This window comes from Xiphophorus couchianus, chromosome 10, assembly GCF_001444195.1.
Source record: "Xiphophorus couchianus chromosome 10, X_couchianus-1.0, whole genome shotgun sequence".
Lineage (NCBI taxonomy): Eukaryota > Metazoa > Chordata > Actinopteri > Cyprinodontiformes > Poeciliidae > Xiphophorus > Xiphophorus couchianus.
Genome location: NC_040237.1, coordinates 17,674,398 through 17,698,939, shown reverse-complemented (window position 1 = coordinate 17,698,939; position 24,542 = coordinate 17,674,398). Strand labels below are relative to the sequence as shown.

General features: G+C 40.3%; 4 protein-coding genes across 7 annotated transcripts in view; 1 reads left to right on the top strand and 3 right to left on the bottom strand.

The window, feature by feature from the left end:
* Positions 1 to 452: 452 nt before the first annotated feature.
* LOC114151807 (uncharacterized) lies at positions 453 to 4,116 on the bottom strand. 2 transcript variants are annotated; one of them, XM_028029225.1, is made up of 8 exons: positions 3,698 to 4,116; positions 3,488 to 3,542; positions 3,170 to 3,247; positions 2,582 to 2,632; positions 2,425 to 2,475; positions 2,289 to 2,339; positions 2,094 to 2,144; positions 453 to 1,498 (listed from the first exon to the last, which is right to left on the bottom strand). In XM_028029225.1, exons 2-8 carry the CDS (start codon positions 3,528 to 3,530, stop codon positions 765 to 767), a joined length of 1,059 nt encoding a protein of 352 aa, XP_027885026.1. In that variant the 5' UTR covers positions 3,531 to 3,542; positions 3,698 to 4,116; the 3' UTR covers positions 453 to 764. The 2 variants fall into 2 exon arrangements, with proteins under 2 accessions (XP_027885026.1, XP_027885027.1); XM_028029226.1 differs by lacking the exon at positions 2,094 to 2,144 and having other exon boundaries at positions 3,698 to 4,113.
* A 130-nt stretch (positions 4,117 to 4,246) lies between these two features.
* Positions 4,247 to 11,200, bottom strand: xrcc6 (X-ray repair complementing defective repair in Chinese hamster cells 6). 3 transcript variants are annotated; one of them, XM_028029222.1, is made up of 13 exons: positions 11,132 to 11,200; positions 10,633 to 10,722; positions 9,702 to 9,814; positions 9,379 to 9,520; positions 9,059 to 9,310; positions 8,430 to 8,616; positions 7,347 to 7,533; positions 6,428 to 6,596; positions 5,802 to 5,963; positions 5,473 to 5,602; positions 4,982 to 5,082; positions 4,751 to 4,867; positions 4,247 to 4,664 (listed from the first exon to the last, which is right to left on the bottom strand). In XM_028029222.1, the coding sequence occupies exons 2-13, from the start codon at positions 10,703 to 10,705 to the stop codon at positions 4,465 to 4,467; spliced, it is 1,833 nt and encodes a 610-aa protein (XP_027885023.1). In that variant the 5' UTR covers positions 10,706 to 10,722; positions 11,132 to 11,200; the 3' UTR covers positions 4,247 to 4,464. The 3 variants fall into 3 exon arrangements, with proteins under 3 accessions (XP_027885023.1, XP_027885024.1, XP_027885022.1); XM_028029223.1 differs by having other exon boundaries at positions 11,149 to 11,189; XM_028029221.1 differs by having other exon boundaries at positions 10,633 to 11,177.
* Positions 11,201 to 12,341: 1,141 nt separating this feature from the next.
* Positions 12,342 to 16,134, top strand: LOC114151809 (desumoylating isopeptidase 1-like). The gene is made up of 6 exons (XM_028029231.1): positions 12,342 to 12,726; positions 12,839 to 12,860; positions 12,949 to 13,018; positions 13,124 to 13,233; positions 14,135 to 14,257; positions 14,780 to 16,134. The coding sequence occupies exons 1-6, from the start codon at positions 12,636 to 12,638 to the stop codon at positions 14,856 to 14,858; spliced, it is 495 nt and encodes a 164-aa protein (XP_027885032.1). The 5' UTR covers positions 12,342 to 12,635; the 3' UTR covers positions 14,859 to 16,134.
* shisa8b (shisa family member 8b) overlaps positions 16,020 to 24,542 on the bottom strand; it is a 36,111-nt gene continuing 27,588 nt past the window's right edge. The window contains exons 4-5 of the mRNA XM_028029224.1: positions 24,187 to 24,300; positions 16,020 to 22,400 (exon numbers count right to left, since the gene is read on the bottom strand). Coding sequence (XP_027885025.1) covers positions 21,850 to 22,400; positions 24,187 to 24,300 — 665 coding nt within the window. The 3' untranslated portion in view covers positions 16,020 to 21,849. The remainder of the gene's footprint in view (positions 22,401 to 24,186; positions 24,301 to 24,542) is intronic.

Here is a 24,542-nt window from a genome sequence, read left to right as displayed (position 1 = left end):
GAAATTTGACATTTTGAAAATAAATTTGTTTAAAACTGCAATATGTAACTTTTGTAAAAATATATATTTTACATATTTGCTGAAACTGTCACTATGTCATGAAAGTTTAGTACGATAATACGAAAAAGAAAAAAAAATGCTCCTTTGCTTTCTCCCAGTGGCAACTAGAAACCACCAATCAGAGCCAGGACCCGCCTCCTGCCTCTGATTGGTTAGTTTTGGTTGGGAGTGGTGCATTTCTGCAGATGCCATAGCAGCTCAAGGAAACACTTTATAAAAATTACAGTACAGCTTTAAATTAAACGCTGCAATTAATAAATGTAAAGTTTTTTGATAAAAAAAAGTTTTGGCGCGATGGAAATGAAGACATTTTCCTGGCATCACTGGAGTCACATGATCAACAACCAGATGTTACCACAGGCGCAAACCACGAAGAAGACGACGACGACAGGTAGTTGGAGGATGTTTTTTAATAACTTATTGTGTGTACAAACTCATTTTCATGTGTTTATAACAGCATTTGCTATTTCATGTAAACACCGCTATTACAAATGTGTTTTTTCAACAATATCAGAATACCGACAAAGTTTTGCACTCATTTTCAATGGAAACGCAGCTACTGACAAAACCGCAGGGCAAATGGAAAAAAAATAAATATATATGTTTGTTTGTTTTATATATATATATATATATATATACATTTTTTCTTTCTCTGGCCCAGGCTAACAAACACTCCAACACCTCTCACTGTGTAGTTCCCCTATCTACCTGTGGCCCAGTTGTTGAGCCAGTGCAGAGGACATGTCATCCAGCAGCTTCTCCCTCAGCTCATCTTCCCTCTTGTATACCTCGTGGACAAAATGGCCCCTGCTCTCCTTCACATCCGACACATGCTCAACCAGATCTCTGTAAGCACAGTCTTTAGACCTTCTACTTGAATACTTCCCTTTGGGTGGAATGTATGCGCTGATGTCCACAAGCTCTGGACTCTGACCACATAAATTGCAGGCCTTTTCCAGCCCCTCTAGCAGCTCCTCCACGGTGAAGCTTTGTCTGCCGCCTACATACGAGATCACCGGGATAATGTATCCCGTGACTCCCTCTCCAAACAGCTCAAGGGCTCCTCGAACGGCTCGGGTGAGGTCCTGGCCGACCGACTCGCCGGAGCCTTGAGCCCTGATTACCAGCAGAAAGGCATGTGGACCGGGAGTAGTGAGCTGGAGGCTCCTTAGGGCCTCCCTGGCGCGGCTGGCGTTCCCCATCGACGACCCTAAAACATCGGGGGTGTTGATTACTGTGATCTCTCTGCCGTCCAGTACTGTGGTCTGCATGATGCCATTCTTCGCCACGTCGCTGAATGGCCTCGTCTTGTTGCTACCTAATGCTAACAAATCGTCTGCTATGACGTATCTGTCCGCTACGTTTGGCCCCAGGAAGATCAACCTCAAATCTGACTTCCTTGAAGCTCCACTGATTTGTGGTCCATCTTCAGACGATCCTGTAGACGTGAGAAGTTTTAGTGTAAATGCTTAAACAATGTTGTTTGAAAACTCTTAAAACATTTTTTTTGTGTGAATTAAATATTTGGTTAAAAAAAGGCAGCAAATATTAAAAACCTTAGAGAAATCTTTGTAAATACTAAAGCTTTGGGTAGGTGGGGTGTCGGGGGCAGAAGGAAGAGCTCACCCAGGGTCACATTCATGCAAGAGCCACCACTGTTAGTAGATCCTATAAGTAGAGCTTTTCAGGAAATGAAAGGGCTGGAGGTGCGATTGCAAATACACTCACTGACGTAAAACATTTTCTTAAGTTTATATATTTGCAATGATGGAAGTAATTACTGTCAATCCGGTTGGAAGTGTGAATAGTATTCTGACAAAGTTTGCTATTTTGGAACGACACATTTCTGTTTTCTGTCAGTAAATTGGCAACGCGTCATCGGAAATTTAAATACTTTTTAAAAAACATTAAAGTAGATTTACTTTTCAAAGTATAAATGCGTGTTCCCACTAAATGAGGAGAATTGTCGGAGGTAAGGAGAACCCTTGGGAAATGACCACACAATTTAAAACAATAAAGAAGAGTATAATGACCTGTGATGGCTCTGATGATGGGAACCATCCACTTGAATTTGGAGGAAAATGCTGAGGTCGCATCAAATTAAGACGTTAGTCTAAGTTGTAATTACAGTCTTTTGTGTTTCTGTTGCAGGAATAGCTGCAGGGCATTTTGATTTGAATTTATGAAACACTGAAATATCACCCTACGGAAAAGGAAGAGGCGCTCACCGACTAGAAACCGCCAAACCCGAGAAACCCATTTCAACAGGTTCTTGATTCCTGAGACAAAAAGGAGAAAAGTAAAAGAGTTTTATTAAGGCTGCTTTAAATCCTCGTCACTGGATGTGAGACTGAGGATTCGTACCGCGGAAGGTTCCAACCAGGCGGCCCACCCAGCCCCAAAGAGCTGACAGACCTGAGGCAGGACCAACAAAACGTTTGCCTTGTGATTTCGGTTCCGGCCAAACTTCGTGGTGAAGCGTCAAGATGTCAGGGGGGGATAAAAATTTTTTAAAACTCACCGGTAATGTAGCAGAAGAAACGGATCGGCCAACGGATCAGCGCTGGGAGAGCTGCAGGAAAACCAAACAGCTTAAAACGTCTGGATAAAAATGACTCACACCGTCACAGAATTCCATATAATAGTCACATTAGTCCGTCGTCTTAATATATTATCAATCTTTGTATCATGAAATAGAAAATAAGGGGAACTGTGACAGTACTTAAAAGTGTTTGAAGTTTTGTCACATTTGGTGACGTTACAATCACAAACCTCAATGTGTTTTATTGGGATTTTACTGTATTTTTGTTAAATGAAATGATACATTTGATGGTAAAGGCCATAACAGGCAAATATGCTTTAATTAAAACTTTAAACGTCTACTAAGTTTTTTGTTTTTAACCATATTTAGTATGTGTAAGGTCGTGTCGAAACCTCTTGATATGATTTAAATTTGGACATTGATCAGACCGCTACATGCACAGGCACTGTGTCCAAGCTCCATGCTTCAGTGAAAGACACATTAGCAGAACAATGCTCTGAGTATTTTATTTATTTATTTTTGTTTAAGATGAGATTGTGAATATGCGAGATCGTCGTAGCGACTGACTTTGTGAAAATCTGTACAGAAGGTAGCCCACCACAGCGAAGGCCCCCATCTGGACGTTGCTGCCTCCCATGAACCAGCCTAAAGAAAATAAAGAAGGATTATTAGCACAGCACTGCAATTTCCCACTTGTTATGTAGGGTGTGTGTGTGTGTGTGTGTCTTCACATGTATCACGAGTCACACAGCATTCCAAAATTAGATTTGTTGCAGCATATTTTATATGAAAGGCCTTCTGAGGTCAAATCAATTTCTACATTGTCACTTTTAACACAAATAATGGCTTTTTATTTTTTTCTTATAAACTTTTAAAGTTTCCTACCAGCAGGGGCAGCCTCGGCGTTATTTTCACACTGACAGTCCATTTCAGCATCAATCTTTATAAAAAAACAGCACACACACACATCAGAAACCTCAAACCTTTATTTTTAAAACAATCCGGAAACGTATGGTTTCAATAAGCAAAGATCAATCGAGCACAAAGTCCATGTTTGACTTTCTGAACAGTAAAACGGATCTGAAGAGTCGTTACCTTTTGAGTGTGTGTGTGTGTGTTGGAGTAAACCTTCCTGAGGAACGTCGTCTGGTTCGGACACAGCTCACACGCGGGACGTTTACCTCCTGCTGAGGTCAGAGACACTCCCTCAACACGATCAGCGCTTCCGTTTTATGGACCCGATCGGAGACGCCACAACGCCTCCAGGTGTGTGTCTGACGGGCCTCCCTTTGGAAGGGCGCGCCTTCTTTTCCGGCAGAACTGGAAATGCTGAATGAGAACTACGACCTCTTCCAGTTTGACTGGCAGCCATTTATATCTTACGTAGAAAACATTTCAGCAGATACATTTATGTAAAGGTCAAATGTTTGCCCTTTCATTTACGCACAAACCTGTGCTCTGCATTGACTGATGTATGAATAAAAGGTGGATACATGTTGGGGCAGCAGATCCGGTACAGGAAGGGCGGTGGAGGATTTCTGTTGTGTCTTTGTTAGTGTTTTTTGTGGTTTATGTAAAAAATAATAAAAAGACTTTGATTAAAAAAAAAAATCTCTTTCAGTTTGAAATAATACAAAAATAAGATTCGCTTTTATGAAGAAACATTTTAATGCAACACGTTACCAATAATCATCACTTGTTGTCTGTTTAATTAAAGGCATGTGCCAATGATTCCGCCTGGAAAAGAAGATCTGGGATTTCCACAATACAAGTGAAGACGTTCAGTTTATTCTTCCACTTAACTTTCACTACTTCTCTAATCCGGCGCATAAAAAACCCTCCCTGAAGGTCTGAAAATGCCCTCATGAACCCAGTCGCTCGCTCAGAGCGTCTATCAGATCCTGCTTCTTGGTCCCGGTGGTTTTGATTCCAAACTGCTTGCAGGCCTCCTTCAGCACCGGCACGGTCAGCTTTCCCAGAGTGCCGCTCTGCATGTGGGCCTTCAGCTCGTCCGCCGTCGCTCCCACTTTGGGCTTCTTCTCGGCCCCGGCTCCGGCGTCGCCTGCACGCAAACAGAAAGACACAATCAGGCTGGAAACGGCGTCTGATCTGAAGTACGGCGGCAGAAAACCGAATCGAGAGTCTGACCCGTTTTCCGTTTGGGAGCCGGTTTGCTCTCTGGGTTGTACCCGGCAGGGTAGACCAGATCCTTAAACTCATCCACCAGAGGGCCGAGTCGCTGGTCAATCTGGTCCACTTTTGGCACTGAGGTGTGGGAAAAGAAAAGAAAAAAAAGCACATGAAGAAGAAAGAAGGTTAGAGAGTTTAGACAGAAGTACTGAATGTGGGGTACAGAAAGTAAAGTAATCGGCTTCTTACTGATGAGATCCTCGATGTCCTCTGGGGCCATCATGTCCAGAGCCAGGGCCTCCAGGTTCCTGAAGTGCTGCTGGAGGACTGGGTTCTCGAAAGCATCACTCCTGCATGACATGGCGGAGGAAGGAAGCAGCTTACAGAGAGGACTACAATAAATAATGTGACGTCATCACATCTATACGACGGCGTGTCAAGGGCAGTGCAAACAGACCAAAATATATAAATAAATGAAATCCCCCCCCCCCAAAAGCGCAATCAATAAAAACAAATAATTATTTATTTATTATATAAATTTGAAAATTTTGAACTTCTGAAACTCAAAAAACCCAACAAAACACACTGGTGACATGATTACCAGCAGCTCCCTCCCTCTGTATACTCCAAGCTTCCGAAGAAGACTAGAGTTTGGCAAAACGTTTGCTAACAGCAAGAGTGTAAGAAATATATTTTACAACTGGGGATTTTTTCTGGAATCGGTGTCTTCGTAAACTGACCTGTATTTGAAGCGGAGCTTCTGGACGATCTCCTTCATCTTGTTAACCTGTGTTTGTGAGGCTGGCGGACATCTAGGAGGATCGAGAGTTCGCAGGTCGTCGGCATACGGCAGGTAGATGACATTGAAACCTAATAAAGGGAGCAGAGAGTAGATCTACATAAATCCATCATAGAACAAAAAACAAACAAACCTTCATATGAACACTAGCTGCAACAGAGACTCCGTTTATGACTTCAACTTCCTGATCTAGGTTTAATCTTTTGGCTTCTTGCGACGCTAAAACCACCAAGAGTCACAGCAAACACGAGAGTCCCAACAGTTGTTTACCTGGAGGTGTGATCTGGACCTTCCCTTCGTCCACCGCTTCCATCTGAGGCACCAAGGCAACAAACCTGGGTGGGTAGTTTCGGCGGAAGACAGAGCGACACAGAGCAAACACGTTTCTCTCGACGCACTTCTTCAACAGGGCAGAGAACAGACAAGCACTTCCTGGTGCAGCGAAACAACAACAAGCACACAAAAAAAGAAAACAAAACAGTTTTAAAGGGGCAGTGTTATGTGTATTCAAGACACAGTGGCATTTTAAAACAATCAACTTCAGTTGTTATAAAAACGCAGAATTTAGTATATATGACTAATGAAACTGGAGTTTATAATTTAACGTCTTGAAATTGAGCCTCTGTCTCTTTAAGAAGCTCCTGTTCTCCTGAAACTCCGCCTACAGGAAGTCATCAAAACATGGCTCCTCTATTGAATCTTTAACATCATTTTTACCAGCGTTTCACTGAGAAGCAGCTCCTACAATGAACTCAGTTGATGAGCAGTTCCACCAGGTGTTTGCTAATTGCTGCTGGTTAGTCTGAAGGAGCCAATTCTACTCCCTTACATGCAGCCAGAAGATAAGAAGAGCTTTTAAACTACGTAAAATATCAGAATGGTATACACAGTTCTACCTTTCACTTCGTCCTCCTCGGGGTAGATGAAGACAGAAGGTCGGATGTGATGATGCAGTTTGAGTTTTTCCATCGGCTTAAATCCAATCAGGAACAGTCCGGGGTCGTGAAACTTCTTGATGGCATCCACTTCATCCTTCTCCATCACTATTTGTTTCCTACCGTACACCTACAACACACACAAGTTAGTATTTTTACCTGTATTAGGACTCTGTATTTACTTCCATTTATGCCTTGCCTGGACATTTACCCTAACCATTAACCAAAACTTAACTCACGCCATACCTCTAAACCTGTGTCTCTCAAACTGAGGTCAGCTGACGCCGCCTAGTGGTCCGTCACTTGCCTTAATGTGAGCTCAAAGTGTGAAGCGTGCATTTAGCTTACCAAAGGATTGTGTAAAAGTGGTTTAAAAGAAGATGAAGATACCGACAAGAAGAAAACATGGAAAGGAACTGATGTCTGCAGGAACGTTTCTCAGTTTCTTAGGGTGAGTTGTAGAACTTTTGTTTTTAGAACACAATTAAAGATACATAGCATGCCACTATGCCACCTGAGCTGAGTTCGATACAAAGGTGACTAAGCAGTGAGCAGTGCCACGCCCCACGCTGACTAACTGCATCTTTACCCCTAAAATAAGATAATTATTTATATCGGGTTTTCTTCGGGCTGAAACTAAATGTTACTTTTTGCCATAGCTTTGTTTCTTTTATTATTATTCTAAATTACAAATAGCTCGAAAATGTTACTAATGCACACAACATGTGAAGCAAAGAACAACGTATTTTTTTGGTACCAGGCTTTGGTCCCCCATAGGGCCCATCGGGCTTCAGAAATGGTCCTAAGCATTACAGCTAAACAATGCTAATAATTTCAATTTAAAAAAGTTCATTTATATTTCAACCCAGCTGCCGTGTACCTGGGCCTTCTTTATCTCGCTGGGCAGCAGCAGGCTGCCGGTCTGAGTGTGGAAGGTGCGGGTTTTGCTGCGCACCGGTTCGTTGGTTTCCCGGTACAGTCTGACGGAGGCGGGTTTCCGAGCCGTTACCGCGGTTGCGTACACGCCCACCGCTACGTTTAGACCCTCACCGAGAGTCAAGCTTAACCTGAACACGACACAGCACAGGGACGGGCAGGGGGTGAACACACAGCTGAACAGCACGAAGCAAAAGGCCAATAAACAAGAGGAGAAATGGACTTTGACTAGGTTGAATGGAAATATTTGTTTTGTCGTATTGGGAAATTCTGGTTTTGTGATACGATTTGATTCCATGCAGTTAAAACCGGATGTTTACATACCAAAATTTATTTTACCAATCGATTAAAAGAAGCAAATAAATAATTCAATTTATTTTTTAAATAAGAAAAACATTTTATTGCTTAAAAAAAGACCAAAAACCCCAAAAAACTTCCAACTTCTAATCAACATGTTAAAAGCTCAGGTCTTTCTGCTCTACTTATCAATACAATGTATTGACCTATTGATTATTTTTCGGATTAATCGGTTAATAATTGGACAGCAAATGGTGTTTAATAAATGTCTTTGTGTTTGTTTTTTTATACATATATATATACAGTATATGTATAATTTGAAGCTAAAACTAGGCCACTTGAGGAGTTTTGGGTTTACAGAAAAAATATATACTGTTTGGTTTTTTTTACCTTAAATGCAAAATGACTATAATTATTTGTACAGTTTTGGCTTAATGAATAATGACAAAAAGTCTTCATTACTTTGGAATTTAGCAGAAAGTAATAACTGCACTCATCCAAACGGAACAAAACAAATCTAATGTAATGTCAACAGGTAAATACAAAAAGTTTGTCCTTTTTATTTTTTTTACAGTGTCTGTAAATATCTGGTTCGAACTGCAGATTATGAACTTCAGTCTATGTCCTACTTGTACCAAGACAACATCGTAGCCAGTCTGCTACTATTTGATCTAGTACAAGTAAATGGCAAAATGGAAACAGAAAAAAACGTTGTTTTTTTTCCTGTTACCTGGCCAAGGCTCTCTTTTTGGTCTCTCTGGCCCGGACCCGTTTCTGAAGGTCCTCCAGTTTGTCGCACGGTTCCAGCTGCAGGCCGAGCTCGCCGTCGTCCTCGGGCGGGCTCACGATGTCCCGGAAGAAGAGCGACACGTCGAAGCCGCCCGGTTTTGTCAGGTGCATTAAATCGATAAGGACACCTGAGGACACCCGGAGGAGTCGGGACAGATCAGACACAGGCTGATCAAACAAGAAGCTGCAAACCGTTTGCGTGTCGGACGCTGCTGCGAAGTTAGAAAACTGCTTTGATTTACAAGCTGCACTTGCTTACGTGGGTTTTCCTAACATATTTAGACACCTAGATGCTATAAATTTGAATCTACCATGAATTCTAGCAGGGGATCGTCGGAGGGACCTGCACTGTGACAGTAAGTCAAAATACACGTGAAAATTCAAGTTGATTTGGGATTTATACCTGTAAGTAAACCAATTTCTGTCAGAAGAGGAACATAAAGTAAAAGTTAGGCATCGATTTGATGGACATGTGATTATTTCCTTTAAAGGAAGCAGGCGACCTAATGTACATTCTTTTGTAAATTTTTTTAACCATATAAACAGAGGCATCTTTTTCTCCAAACTGACCCGTCTCCTTCAGGTCGCTGGCTTTAGTGCGGGCCTGTCGGTCCCTGGCGCCGTCGCCCCCGTGTGGATCATCCCTGCAGGTGAAGATCATGAGGCGTTTGTGCGAGAGGCGCAGCTTGATGTCGCTGTAGAGGTTGGCGCAGCACCACAGGGCGTCGCCCAGAGACGTCTCCCCGCTCCCCAGGGCCTGCGCTGCAAGCCGCGCGCCTTTCTCGCCCCGCAGAGCATCCGCGTCCTGGACCCGCTTCGCACCTGAAGGGGCAAAGGTTTTCACTCTCCGCGCCGTGACTTTCCCCTTTCGTCGCCGCGCGGCCTCTGACCTGGTTCGTCGAGGTCGTGGTACACGTAAACGTGTTTGAACGAGTTCCTGGGGTTCTTGCTCTGCTCTGTGCCGTAGAACACCAGGGCCACCAGGTCCCGGTGGCTGCTGATGATCTTGCTGGTGTACACACTCCGCACGACCTGCGAGCAACACGAGATGCGGGTGAATTCATCCCAGCAACGTGAAGATTTAAAAAGATTTCAAGAATGTTTCACTGAAAACACATAAAGATGAGAGGTTTTGTTTTGGTTGTTTTAATGGAATACAGAAGTAAGAGAATGTCAACAGGATTAAACAAAAAACAACAACTGAACTCCTTACCTGCATGGTCATGTCAAAGTTAGAGGGTTGTCCATCTTCGCCTTTGATGAACATTTCCTTGGAGGCGTCGACCAAGAAGACCAGGCTGTCTCTGCCCGAGACTTTGTAATCTCCTGTCAAAGACAGAGACACTTGCTTTGGTTCAAAAATGTTTTACCTTCAACTTTTCTGAACTCCAGGATGCTGTCATTCTAAAATAAACACTTTAAAAAGAGGAACTTCATAACAAAACAAGACGCTAGATTGATTAGTGGCTTTTTGTAATGTTGTGATGACACCATGACCTTGTGATTGTGGAAACTTATTTTCCAGAGAGGGATTGAAAGAAATATGGAATGAAATGAAGCTCTAACTTAAAGTGTGTTCCTGTATGAAAGACTGCACTTTAAGTTAGAGCTAGATGTTGGGGGATGTCAAATATGCTACTGTATGGCACAGCACACATATGACCAGTCTGGAGGTATATAAAAGAATAACCGTTTGTCACAAGCAAGGTGTACAGAATATCATCTCTCTGAAACTAAATATGGACTACAGCAGCAGAAGAGAACACTGGGTGTCTCTCCGTCAGCTAAAGAGATGAAATTCACAACAACTTACCAATATTTGAGCATAACAAAATTGGAATAATGTCTGGTCTATTGAGTCTCGACTTCAGCTGCAACATTCAAATCAGAATTTGACATAAGTGATGGTGTAATGGTGCAGTACTCAGATACCTTAGGAATTATTGCAGAACTTTATGACCTTAATAGTGACCCATTTTGTGACGATCATTTCCACCATATTGCCGCATGTCAATCTGGTTGTTTTTGTTTTGTTTTATTTTTTTTTTATCAAGCCGATGAGTTCACTGTACTCAGGTATGGACCCGGACATATCATGGTGATGGCAGGCAGCTGGTTCAGACATGGACGTGACCCGGATTTACCTCCAGACAGCTCCGCTTCCTCTTGCTCTTGCTCCTCGTCCTCGTTCTGGTAGTAAGCGTTCCACTCCGCCATCTGGCCGGTTTTCAGCTCTGCACCGGGATGCAGTCATTTCAACAAGACGCCTTGGACTTTATGCGTCCATGCTTCGTACGTAAGCAACGTCGCTTACGCAGAAACTTCGTATTCACAAATCCATTCCAATGCGTCAACTGCTGTGCAGCAAAGTGTTAAGAGAAGCTCTCAAATACGCACGTTGAAACTACACGCAAGTTAGAAATCGGCTAAGATTTACTTAGCGCCATTATTACCACTAAAATAAAACCAACGTAAGTCTAACAATAACGCTAGCTAGCTAGCTTAACGTAACCACTCTATGTTAATAAACTGATAACTTCCTACTGCTTTAATGACGCTTCCGTCTCCCTAGTGATGCGTATAAACTATATAAACTAAAATAAACACAAGAATAAGAGATACTCAGTGGTACTCATCACTTACCGCGCTCCACAACTTACCAGTCCAGGCTAGTTTCAATTCAATGGGAGTTCAGGTACGTGAACGCGCTAGTATGGAAGCGGGGTGGTGCCAAAACATCTTCTTGAATTTTTTTTTTTTTTTTGGCGGGTGGCTATGATGTATTAGAAATGTAATAAATACTTTCTTTATCTTGTTATGTTTTACCAATGTCACATTCATCCTTAATGTTTCTTTAATTCTTGTTTTAAATTACTCTCCACACACACTATGTTGTTCACATTAAATTTTATGTTTTACTGTCTCCATGTCAATACCACATTTTCCTATTGAATGATTACCCTCCAACCTACAACCTTACATGTTGTAGCTGTAACTTGGTCATCGCTGCTTGTTCTTTTCAACTTCCTTCAATTGTTTCTATCCTCCCTACTTTCTGCTGTCTTCGTAGCAGAAAGTAGGGAGAAACAAATGTTAATCCACAGATCAAACAAATGTTGATCTTTGGTTCCCTCCTCCCAAAGCCGCTGTCATCCAGATTTAACTCGGTACTTGATAATAAATTTAATTTCAGACAATTTAGCTAGATGATCTGCTAATCATTCCCCTCAATACCTTTATTAGCTAAATGATCAGATGTTCTTTACTTTATAAAGAACATCTGAATTCAGGAATAACTTAAGCAAATCCTGTTTTAGCTTAATCTAAATTCTTTGAGCTATATAACAAGACAGGATGTACATAAACTCTTAATTCTGTTACTTAGTAAATCTACCCTGTTACAATCTTTATTAATCTGGACTTCTTTATGGATATCTAAAATCTGCACTCACATTGGGAAGCAAACAAAGAGGAGATGCCAACTTGTCCTCTTGGGTTTTTCCTTTCAATTTCAAACGTTAGCACATTTTCTTGCAAATTGTTTTTTGTGTACAATATTTTCATGTAAATTACAGATTAGTAAATAAAGTAGTAATTAGTATTAGTATATAAGGATATTAATAACTGACACGTTCTAGTTCACATGTAGCTTTTTTACACATAAAAAACAAGTCTTTATGTTAAAATATTTGTACATATACAGTACACAGGGTCAGACTGAAATCATTGTCATCAGTTATATGGGGGTATCATATTTTGGCACTGTCAGCCTTCCATTCACGTTAAAGAAGACTCGGTTCTCATTGGCGTCTCTGCTGAGGAGTCAATATATTGACCAATCACAATGAAGGGGGCGGAGTTTATCGTACAGAATGCGGAGGCACTTTTTGACAGTCATGTTATGATTACATTAAGACAGTGACACAGCTCTAACTGTCTTCGCCCATCAACCTCAGGCTGGACTTGACTGAATTTTCCTGTTTTTTTTCTTTTTTCAAAGATAAGTCTTTACCTCGTCGTTATTTCTATAACACTGTTTCCACTTTTTGTTTTCTGTTGCTAGCTAGCTAGCCGTAGTTCAACTTTTGTCGAGTCAGTCGGGCAACTTCGCCGTTGGTTTCCGTTGGAAAAGACTCCTTGTTCCACCATGGCCCAAAACAACCCTTCATTCCCGGTGCAACTGTTCGTTTACGACATGTCCAGGGGAATGGCTCGCCAGCTGAGTTCTGTTTTCCTAGGTACGTTTGTGACTTTCTTCCTCGTTCTGAAATACGCTGAAAACTATCGAGAATGAGCCTAAAGCTATAACCTTATATATTGCTGACATACTGTATGTGTTCATCTTCACAGGAAGACAGGTAGACGGAATATGGTGAGTAGATTTCTTGAATGACAGCTTGTTATCCAGCTTTAATTTTGGTAACAATACGTGGTTTTTTTGCCTCTTCTTTCCCCCCCAGGCACACAGGTGTTGTGGTCCACGGAAAAGAGTTTTTCTTTGGTGGAGGAGGAATCGCCCACTGCCCACCTGTAAGAATCATCTCCATATTTTCAGTAGTGGTTCGAGTAACTTGTGTTCGTTTCCCAGCACGGCGTCCACTAAACGTTTGAAATGTGTTTTCTCCTTTCTCTCAGTGTGGCACCGTACTGGGCCGGCCGAACTCAATAGTGGATTTGGGTTACACCGAGGTGAATGAAGATTTGTTTTTGGAGTATCTGGACTCGCTGGCTGAGTCAGAGTACAGGTAAAGACGTAGCGGCAGACATTTAAGTACACAGTGGACTTCAATCTGGTTGAAATAGGAAAACGACATAGAAAAAACCCGTGATAACCTGATTGGACGCCCTTTAATCCGTCTTGTTGAAGCAGCTTTCTTAGTTTACATCTGCCAGTCTGTTCACAAATCTTCTCATTTGAATCTGTTAGCCAAAGCCACAAATTTCAGAGGTATCAGTCAGGAGAAGGGTACAAAATGACTCCACAGCATTATCTGCATTATCACACCATGGCAGAGTGAAGGCAGGAGAAAATAGGGGACAAAAGCAATAATTTCTCCAACCTTGATGAAAAGACGAGACTGAATGTGATAAAGCGGCTAAATGCTACGTTGAAGAAGCATTGCAGGAATAATAATAATCTGCTAGATTCTCCATTAATCTGGACTTAATAAGGGTTGCATATTTCCTTCCTCTCAAAGAAAACATCCAGACTTGCCTGAAATCTCATGAAACCTCGCGCGAGAATGTATTTTTGATCTGAAGTGACAAAGCTGGATGTTTTAGGCCAAGATTCCAAATGGTGCGTTTTTCACAAAACAACCCCGCCAGTCACCAAAGGGAACCCGGTGGGGCATCATCGTGCTCTGGGCTTTCATGAGCCTAGGGGTGCACCAATTGCAGTTTCTTGGCCGATTATCAATCTTTACAGAAACTCTACCGTGTAACATATTTATTAAGAGACGTGTATTCTAATAGGACGCCACTGTTTTGGACAAGTAAGTAATTTTACTGGATGACTTTTAGTAAAGCTGTTCTGAAAAATATTTTTTGTGTTAATTTATTAATTAAATGATTCATTTTTACTTCTCGTTACAATTTCCCCAAAATACGAAACTCGTTTCTCCTCTTCATTCTCTCGCTGCGAAGAGGCGACAAGTACAACCTGTTTGAGCACAACTGCAACACCTTCAGTAACGACGTGGCTCAGTTCCTCACCGGCAAAACGATCCCGTCGTACATCACAGACCTTCCATCTGAAATACTCTCCACGTAAGTTTTCACCTCCACCTCTCTGGGTAAACCTTGTCTAATTTTGTCGGAGATTGCTGTCGCAACTTAACATTCCTTGCCGTTGGAGAGCGTCTGTGAACGTTAAGCTTTTGAATCTTGTCACAGATGCTGAATCAGATTTGGGTTTGGACTTTGGGCCGTTCTAGCACATGAACACACTGTGATATAAAGAGCAAAATGAAAGTAGGCGATTAAAGTAGTGAAGTGGTGATTTCCTCATCTCAAACAATGTGCTGAAGCAAAAGCCAACAACAGTGGAACTTCTGGTCCTTCTTTTTAACAAACTCTAACTTTAAACGGATTGTTCTACCCGAGCTGTGCGTCCCTTTACCTCCTCCAGAGCTATCGTGGACTTGTTGTCCCAGAAAATCCCAGTAAAATACATTAAAGTTTGCATTTTGTGAAATGAAAAAAATCAAGAGGCACTGTATATTTCTCTAAGCGAATGATTTGTTGATACGTTTTGACTTCAGTGTCCCTCTCCCTGCGTTCATTTTGCAGTCCGTTTGGCCAGGACCTCCGCCCGCTCTTGGACTCATTGGCCATAAATCCAGGAGGAAACATCACTGGACAGCGATAAATAAAGCCATGCATACAGAAGAATGCACTTGGTAACCTTTGTGCCAGCAACCTCTGCTACCAGTCACATTTACAGCTAAGCTGCCATCATTGGGGCCCTTTACTCTTACGTTTTTTAAAAATCACCATCAAGGTTGGTTTCTGCATGTAAATGCATTGCAAGGAATACCAGCAAACTAAGCCTGTGGACAAAAAAAATAATCACTCTAATTTAGCTTTTGTTCATAAACTTACTTCCACTTGCTCAGCCAAAAATCTGTTTTCTGCTGTAGAGCAGTTTTGAAATCGTCCCATTAAAGATGAGATTTGTCGAGCATTTCCTTAAGGTGCTTTGTTAGGTAGAGGTTTTAACATCAAAAACTATTAACGGTGCGACGATTTTATAAAACAAATTCTTGCCATGTACTGAACTTAATCTGTAAACAGGATTTATCTTTCAAGTGCAGTACAAAGCTTCTGTTCTTACTAAATGTTGGTCTTTTTCTGTCCGTCTCTAAATGGGTGACAGCTGACAACTGTCTGCATCATAGATGTCTAGCTAAAATAAAATGTTAAAAAAACCTAGCTAGCATAGCTACACAACTACAGTATGTAGCTGATGTCATCTAGCTACATAGCTAGCTAGATACGTAGCTTAAACACATTGCGAAGAAACATTTTTAAAAAATCGACTTTATCTAAAGGTTTCCCTTTAGAGTTTATGGGGACAGTTTGTTTTTTTAGCTGCTGATAAGTATAAATTAAAAGTCTATGAAGCTCTTTACTTATTTTATTTTTATTAATAAAAAGCTCAAATGCAAGGGTTGCGCTCACTGGGGAAAATAGCTTAGTCAAAACTGTTCTGCTGGCTTTTTATAACGTTGTCTAGGAAACCCGTTTTTACCAATTTTAAGGTATCTTTAAAATGTATTTAAAAAGCACTTTAAAAAAACAAACCTATTTGAACCTCATGTCATTTAGTAACATCGTTTTTGTTTTTTCTGAAAACTCCTGGACCAATCAGCTACATACCTCTGATTTGCTACATTTGGATTTTTATTACTGGCACAGACTGTTTTTATGCACTAAGTACCAGAATTAGGTATTTGTACAAAGAGGCCTTATCAATGGTGTTGAGACAACATCAAGTTCATCTGAAGTAGTTTTTTCCTTTGGACTCTTGTTTAGATCCTAATCATAGATTTAAATCTTCGATTATGACTATAAATTGTGTGCAGGTCACTGTAAATGAAAAAAAAAAAAGATTAAAGATTAAGTAAACAATACCTACAGAAGGATGTAAGGGCAAAGAAAAAAAAAACTGGCTTTAATTTACATGTTTTACCTTATTTAAATGTCGTTATTAATCCCAATTTTAAGTGTGAAGTTGTGTAAGTGAAACATATTAGTCTAAAATGATCCTAAGTTCCTCTTTCACAATACGGGTTTTGTTAAATGTTTGAAAATGAAGCTCTGATTCTGAACTATTAAAGTCTCTGCTAAAAGCTCTCTGTCTTCCTTTTATGTTGTTGAGAAAAACATTCAGTTTCACTGCATTACGTGAATTTTGTGTCCATGTAGTACGAAGAACAACCACAAGATGGCTCCACATAGTCAAATTTAAAATGTAGGAACGCGTTGACTTGCATCAGGGATTATATTGTAAATGCGTATTTCAGTGCATCATGGTACCTAATACAATAGAAAGCACGATATTAACGAGTTATAACCTCTCACCAAAACCTTTTTAAAACATTTAACATAAAAATAAAGTAGACAAAGCCTCACACATGTTATACAGTCTTTACTATTTCATCTTTAAAAGTGGCATCCATTTCTAAACAAAGTCTTATAAAGAACATTTTGGGTATAAATTGGTTGTAAGAAGTACAGATGAATACAACATATATGCACCCTTTTCTGCATATTGTCACACCAATGTGCTGTATTGATGTTTTGCATTTATATAAGTATAAATAACATTTATCTGTCATGTATTTCTTTTAATTATGCTACTGTAGATTAGTTTCAAAGTCTTGGAAGGAAGCTTTCACATGGTAAAAGCCTGCAAGTTCACAAAAACGGATGCAAATATGGATCTTCTGCAGCTCTGTCTGTCATTTTGAACAGGAACTTTAAGGATCCCGTTTACATTTGTCCCGTTTTCCTCTGTCCTATAAATATTTTTATCTTTCACAAAATTGCACATAATGAAAGCTGCACCACTCATCAATGAACAGTCATTCTGAGCCTGACATGGAATAATGTTACTGCAGTTACAGCTACATGTTTACAGCCCTTATAAAAGAAAGGAAAACCTTTACATAAACAGTGATTATAAATAGACAGCAGGATTGTTCTAATTTGATGCACTTCCTCAAACAACAAAGAACAGTGTGCATAAAAGAGATCGTCTACACACATGGTAAAGATATTTTTTATAAACACACAACAGGTTAATTAGTTTACCAAAGCAGATACAAAAATGTTTTTTATTTATTTATTTTTTTTACAGTGATAGAAAACATTTTCTCCCTGAAACTGGGAAGGATGCTAAGACCAGGGACCATTTTTAGAGCGTTAATAACGACCAGCAAACACAGACAGTGAGAACTCCTGCATCGATGCTCAGAAAAATGGGGTGCAGAGAGAGATAAACAAGAGTTTGATTTATTTTCTGTCACAGCACTTATTAATACTCCAGTGATTACATCTAGTGGTAAAAAGCAACCAAATAAACAAACAAACAAATACTGGAATATAGGAGTTTTTGAAAATACTTCAAACCTGCAGTAAGCTGTTTTGAACCATGAAGATAAAGGTGAGTTTCTGATTGGACGATGTGTGGAATGAAACAGGATCTGGATTTCAGTTTGGACAAGAATAGATCCACGTTGAAACATGCACTGGGTCTTAGCCAATAAATCAGGCGAATCGTTTCTGGGTTTAGGCCAATAAGGATTACTAAAGATATTTCCCTTTTTTAATCCTCAGAATGTTGAGACATCTTTTGGATACATGTTATTACTGTTTTTAAAGTCAGATTATGTCCTTTAATATTTCTCACATACCACATGTGACTCCAGTCGTCAACTGCAAGGAGATGAAGACGTGCGACAGACAGAATGACAGTCGTCTTAATGGTTAGCGTTAGCTATCGATCATTTTTTAATGTATTTAAGAGATCAACTTCATCTACTACTAATATTTTTGAGGGTTTGGCAGTTTAGCGTTAGCTTCCGCTAGTATTTCTGTGTTTAGTAGTTTAGGGTTAGCTTCTGCTAGTATTTCTGTGTTTAGTAGTTTAGGGTTAGCTTCTGCTAGTATTTCTGTGTTTAGTAGTTTAGGGTTAGCTTCTGCTAGTATTTCTGTGTTTAGTAGTTTAGGGTTAGCTTCTGCTAGTATTTCTGTGTTTAGTAGTTTAGGGTTAGCTTCTGCTAGTATTTCTGTGTTTAGTAGTTTAGGGTTAGCTTCTGCTAATATTTTTATGTGTTTAGCAGTTTTTCATCTTGAAAAATGGCTGCCTTGTTTATTTGGTTCAGTTGCTAACAGTTTTTCTGTTTTTGTTTATTAAAAAGCAAGCCCCTGGGAACATCTTTACCGAGTTAGATTTTGCTAACATCTTCAATTACCAGCTACGCTATAGTTATAAAGTACTTGTAAATCCGGTTGGCTCAGCTTAGAACAAAACAGTGTCCATGCTGGCACCCAGTCCCAGTTCACTTTTTCAGTAAACTCTGTGTTTATGTTTGTGATGGTAGGTTGGTTGGCATTGTATGGCTGTCGTGAAGACTTAGTGACCCCAAGTGATATTTCTAAAAATGATCATTTATGGAAATAAATTAATGAATTTACATCAACGGTTGGATTTTTTCTAAATATTTCAGTGAGATTATGCTGCTGCAATAGCAGAACAATTCGTTCTAATCCTCTTTCAACGTCTTAACCAGGAGTTGATAATTAACAATTCAGACTCTTTTGTCATGTCGCGTCTCACCTGAATTGTTTTTACCTAATTCCAAAAACTCAGAACCCACGCCAAAGCTTCACCGTGTTACAAAATGAAACAAAAAAACAAAATGAAAATCTGCCAGAAAAACAACAGAAATCTCGCTACCGAATCTAATGGGAAGCATTCCTGGATGGATGCGCCGAACACCGCAACGGTTCCTGCGGGTTTCGTCCGCCGTGAAGTCCAGTCGAGGGATTCCATTAGCTGCTGTGTGAACCTAGCAACAGCTGCAGCTGTGTACAACGTCCTTTGAAATCCAGGCCACATCAAATAAAAGATGTCAAATCCTCCAGGCCTGGAAGTGCCTCAATAAATTCCCCTGCCATAATAACCCGCGGGTCAGAAATCACACACAGGCATCTACACACTCGGAGTTATGACTCAGACAGTTCAGGAGTGAAAGACCCAGATCTGCACTGACTTCCTTTCCTTTCCCTCTCCGAGGAAGGAAAACATGTAGCAATGTACGTTTTGTTTTTCTATTTTCCTCTACTCTCTACCTCCTTTATCTCATTTTTCTAAAGAGTCTTAGCCTCTGGCTCCTTCGCTGTTTCCCCAGCCCCTCTCCTGTTGGGATGGAGGCTGATAGAAGCTGACATGACGGTGGAATTGTCCTCACCATCGAGTTAATGTGACCCAGGGGAAGCTGTCCATGTTCGCTTGGCCTGATGGCAGAGAAAGGAAAGTGTGTTTCATCGTGGAAAATCCAGGAAAAGGGCAACGGATGGAGGTAGACCGAGAGAAAAGTGAACGAAACTCTTTAGCTGTACAATAAACCGAGACGTATTTTTTATTCTCCCTAAACCATAAGCAACACAGTTTCAAACAAACTGTCCTCATTGAACGAACAGATTTTCAAACTTCTTAATCGTCACTAAAGAATCTAAACTTCTTCCAATCACTCCAGGACGCTCTTTTTATTTACTAGACAAGTCGGACATTTTGGAAAATGCTCTTTTTACTGACTGAAACGTTATCTTTCACACTGATTTCTTTTACTTTTTTTAACTCAAGGTCATGAATGAAGTGAAAATTTGACGGAAGTCAGCCCCATAAAGCAAAGATGGGGCTAACTTCTTTGCTGCATAAACCTCTGCACTATTTGAACAAAAAAAAATAGTTGTTTGCATTTATTAAGTTAAAGAATCAATGTATATTTGACCGTTTTATTACTATTTTTGTGTTTTTTTAACAGTGCAACAAAAGATATATGAAAGAAAAAAAAAGAAAAAATGGTTAAAGGGAGTCGTCACTTCAATGCCTTGCAGAAGTATTCACACTCTGAAGTTTTGAATCTGCAGGTCTTCTGGGCCGTTTCTACCAGCTTTGTTCATCTGGAAACAGAAAACTTTTTTTTTTTTTTTGGGATTTATTCTGAAATTGGAAACTAAAGAGGACCTCTCAGGGGAGTTGACTGCAGGATTTTATTTTGGGGTGTCTGTGTAAAGTGGCCAAAAACTCACTTTTTATATTCTTATTTGTAAAAAAAAAAACAAATATATATATATACATTTAAAAAAGACATGTAATATTTCCTTCCAACTGTACCCTTTATGTTGTTCTATTACATAAAACCACGTAAATGACATTGAAGGCTGTGATTATGTGACTAAATATGACATAATTCAGGTGGAATAAATACTTTTGCAAGGCGCTGCATGATTCTTTATTCTATTGCTCCCTATATTTATTGAAAATGCCTAAAATAAACATGTTTGAATTATAAAACTCAAAGGAGCAGTTTTATATACATAATCCCAAAACATAGACCAGTTTGTACAGAGGCTAACTATAATTTACTATGTAACTATTTATGAAATAAACGTTTTTTTACTTCAACTACCTTGAGACTACTTTTATTTTAAGAATGAAATTTGTCTTTAAGAACTACTATTAATGACAAAGCTGTCCAGTTTCTCAGATAGTTAGAATTTCTTTGGACAAACAAGTTAGCAAAAAGACTAGTGGTAATATTAGCTTGTATGCTAGCTTTTCAAATAATTTGCTTGACAAACCTGATTGCATTATTATAAATACAGGAACAAAAAGCAGTTATAGTAAGCCAATGTTTTATTTTATATGCTTCTCCCATTGGATGAGATACATATTTCTGTATCATGGTTTATGTTGATGTAATTAGCACATTTGATTAAAAAACAATGACAAATGCTAAAATAAGCCTTTTCCTCTTCTGTTATGAAAATATACTGAGTGTTTCTGTGTTTTTTGTGTCAAAGTTCTGGGCCGTACCAGACTCTGGTAAAATGAGCACTCATTGTTTAACCCCGGACTTAATATGATCAGCTGGTTAGCCAGGCAGCTAACGCCGCTGGAGTTAGCTAACTCCGTCTACTCCCAACTCTGCCATGTAGCATAGCAGTGTTACTGATTCACTATGTTTACTCCAGGCAAGAAACCATGATATAAGTTCCCTAAAATGTGGCTCTTCTTTTTTTTTTGATTAAAGGAACTAATTACAGTGTGACTAGTTGGTTTTTGGTCTAATATCCGGGCTAGTTACCAGAACCTTTACTAGGCTAACAGAAGTTTGGAATTTGCTCCTCCGACATCCATATTAAAACCAAAGCATTAAAAATAAAACCATGTTTGTGGACAAAACCAAGCTCAGAGTTCTAAAATATAAACAGAGAAACATTAGTTTCCTCCAGACCGGATCTCTACAGGGCTTGATCAACCGTAATCCTGTGACACAGTAAAACTGCAGCGGTTAAACATCTACAAGCCCCATGGAGCAGAGAGGAGCCTAAGCGTGTTTTTAACCCATCTTCTAGAGTGAGACCTTCATGAGTAGCAATGAGTCCGTCTCCTGGTTTTTTTTCCACACATTGAAAATCTGAGCTCTTGCTTTTATCGTGTACATTGGAAGGCGTGTCCTTGCTTAACCCCCGGTCATGTTGGACTGTGAGGAAGTGCAGTACCTGGCTCGCTCCAAAGTTTTTCTTGAGTTTAGCATTGCGGTAGGTCACTCTCACTGAAACACTCAGACAGTCACCTCGGTGGCGCTGTGGGTGGAGTAGCTCTTCGGCCTGGTGTGGTTGTAGTATGAGGGTTGAGAAGTGTGCTGGCATTGGCCGTGGCGACCCTGCCCTCCGCCTCCTCCTCCGCTTCCTCCTCCCCCTCCGTACATACCTCCGTAGGACAGGTTAGCCACTTCTTGCAGGTTCTCTATGCTCTGCTGCCGCCGCGTTGAGTAGCCGTGTCTTCGGGTGGAGCCATGCAGAGAGGAGGAGGTGTGCGCCGGAGCGGAGGTCTTCCTATGGACGTGGCGGCCGGCCGGTTCCCAGGCTTTGAAGGCCGAGTTGGAGATGAACGGGTGCGTGGTGGTCTTGGGGAGGCGAGAGTGCTCCAGGTGGTTGGACGGGATGGAGATGGACAGAGGGGTGTGGAGGTCGCGGTGCCCAGGCAGAGGCTGGTGGATGTAGGACTTCTCCTTAGGCTGCGAGGGCTGGAAGGCAGGAGGAGCTATGGGTTGGTAACTGGAGAAGTCCATGACAGGAAAGCTCTTATAGTAGCTACGGGAAGCGGTTTCTGCTGCAGAGGGAAACACAAGAAGTATTTCACTTTCAGGTCAACTCCTCATTGAAAAAGCTTCTAGTCAAAATATTATGAAACTGTTTCAGTTTATTATTAGCATTGTCTGTTAATGATAAACTGTTTAAGTTTATCATCTATCAAGGTTAATTTTTTGGGTACATTTTTAGTCTTTTTTTCCTTATGGGGATAAAGAATGGTGTTCTTATTTTTATATATATATTTTTTATTATTCTCAGCCTTAGTTTTTCCCACAGAAAGAACATTCTTACAGTCTTGCCATATTCTTCAAAAACTGCAACAAATGAAACAAATGAATTTTCATTTGATAATTAGGCCAACAGTGGAAAACCTTTTTTTTTTTCTTCTATTTGGCCTCTTTAAACTTGTTTATTCTTTGGAGTCATGTTGAATTTGTCACAGTGTGTTTCAGCCGTGAGTCATATGGAAGCAGCCCTAAACGTACCGTCCATGTGAAAACGCAGTCTGTCTTGGGAAGAACACCCATCTCTGAATCACACTTAATCCGTGATGCGTTTAGGCTCCTCACCCTCAGTATGTTTCTTAATAAGGAACGAGACGAAACTTTTGTTTGCCGACACAAAAATGAGGTTTTGGTTCACGTTTCTGGATTTGCCTGCACCTGCTTTTCAAATAATTTGTTTAGGGGGAGAAGAAAGCTTAGTTCCTCTAGCAGAGTTTGATTTTGTTTTTTCAGAAAATAAAGAAGTCTGGATTGGAATAAAAAAAAAAAAAAAAAAAAAGAATAGAAAAGAAAAAGAAGGTCAAGATGAGAGGAATGGTTTGAAGAAGATCAGAGGGTTTTCAACTCTTTTAAACTGGCGTACGCCCCGAAGGTGAGCCAGCAGCTCTACTCATCTTTTGCTGAGACCTTGGCAGAGTATGGCAGCCCAAGAAGGACAGACTTCCTGAAAAGTGCAATGGAGACGATGAACTTAAAGATATGCGTGTTGTACAGTTTCATAAATCCCCCCATCATAAGTCTAAAAATTGTCTGTGAATATTTGTCATTCTAAAGCAGGAGAGACAGATCATTTAAATGAACCACACTCTACAGTCAACCCTGGATCAAGTCTAAGTCTAATTTATTTCTTTTCAAGCAACTTTGTACCATCTTTTACTATTTTATTAGATTATTGTTTGAATGGGACGAAATTTTTAAAATCAGATTTTGAAGCGTCTCGTGTCATAAGTTGAATCTACAGGCTCATCCTTTCAAAAAAGAAAGAAGAAAAAGTGTTGTAGAAGCGTTTTCATTTGGACAACAGTCGGCCTCTAATTACAACTGTTTTATCACTGTGGTGGTGAGAAAAAAAAACGTCATTTTTATTCAGTGTATGTAAACCTCTGGTTTCAACAGACTTTCAGTGCTTTAGAAAACATTTTTAAAAACATCTACATTCAGCACTCCTTTGTAAAACCACAGTTTCTCTGCAACTACAGCAGCAAATCTTTTGCCAAGACTTTTTAAACCAGAAAATGGTACGACTTCTTCTACAGAGTAATTACTGTGCTCGCCAAAAGGGGAGTTTCTACTTGACAAACAGCAAGATTCTAGATCCCTGTCGTTGATAATTAGTAGAAAAACGATGCCATGGGGAACATGTAGAGTTGAGTCTTTAAGATCAACGCCTGGTTTGTCCAGAGGGAAAGGCAGCCTCTTCTTTATGCTGGTCCTGTACTGCTGTCTTAAGACTACTGTAAAGGTTACTGTGTCAGTTGCAGTCAGCATCATTTGGAGAGTGTGAGGGTGTTTGTCACGTACCCACAGCTTTGAGGGAGGCGTACTTGTTGAGTCCCAGTGTGCTGTGGTTATTATGCGGCTGCGGAAGGCCCTGTCCAAATGCGCCATAGGCTGCGTTATTCAGCTGGTACTGTTCTGTTAAGAGACACACACACACAAGTAAAAACATACAATATACACTAAGTGGCAGTTTCTGATATGGGCGACATTGGCAACCGCGCAGGGCGGCATGCGGCATGAGCACCTTGGAAATTTATGATTTTTCTCTTGCAAATTTTTGACTTTTCAAACTCAGAGATTTCTGAGTTTTTTTCTAGAAAATCTGAGAGATTAACCTCAGAATTAGAAAGTTTTTTCTTCCAAATTTTCAACTTTTC

What these genes read in the sequence shown, in the direction of transcription:
- LOC114151807 (XM_028029225.1), bottom strand. Translation starts at nt 3,530, where the DNA reads ATGGACTGTCAGTGTGAAAATAACGCCGAGGCTGCCCCTGCTG. An exon ending in TCTGTACAGATTTTCACAAA is followed by an intron (nt 2,633 to 3,169) that starts GTCAGTCGCTAC and finishes GTTTTCCTGCAG; the next exon opens with CTCTCCCAGCGCTGATCCGT. An exon ending in GGTTTGGCGGTTTCTAGTCG is followed by an intron (nt 2,145 to 2,288) that starts GTGAGCGCCTCT and finishes ATGCGACCTCAG; the next exon opens with CATTTTCCTCCAAATTCAAG.
- xrcc6 (XM_028029222.1), bottom strand. Translation starts at nt 10,705, where the DNA reads ATGGCGGAGTGGAACGCTTACTACCAGAACGAGGACGAGGAGCAAGAG. An exon ending in CAGCGACCTGAAGGAGACGG is followed by an intron (nt 8,617 to 9,058) that starts GTCAGTTTGGAG and finishes GGGTGTCCTCAG; the next exon opens with GTGTCCTTATCGATTTAATG. An exon ending in GGCTCCCAAACGGAAAACGG is followed by an intron (nt 4,665 to 4,750) that starts GTCAGACTCTCG and finishes GTTTGCGTGCAG; the next exon opens with GCGACGCCGGAGCCGGGGCC.
- LOC114151809 (XM_028029231.1), top strand. Translation starts at nt 12,636, where the DNA reads ATGGCCCAAAACAACCCTTCATTCCCGGTGCAACTGTTCGTTTACGAC. An exon ending in GAATCGCCCACTGCCCACCT is followed by an intron (nt 13,019 to 13,123) that starts GTAAGAATCATC and finishes CCTTTCTCTCAG; the next exon opens with TGTGGCACCGTACTGGGCCG. An exon ending in CCATCTGAAATACTCTCCAC is followed by an intron (nt 14,258 to 14,779) that starts GTAAGTTTTCAC and finishes TTCATTTTGCAG; the next exon opens with TCCGTTTGGCCAGGACCTCC.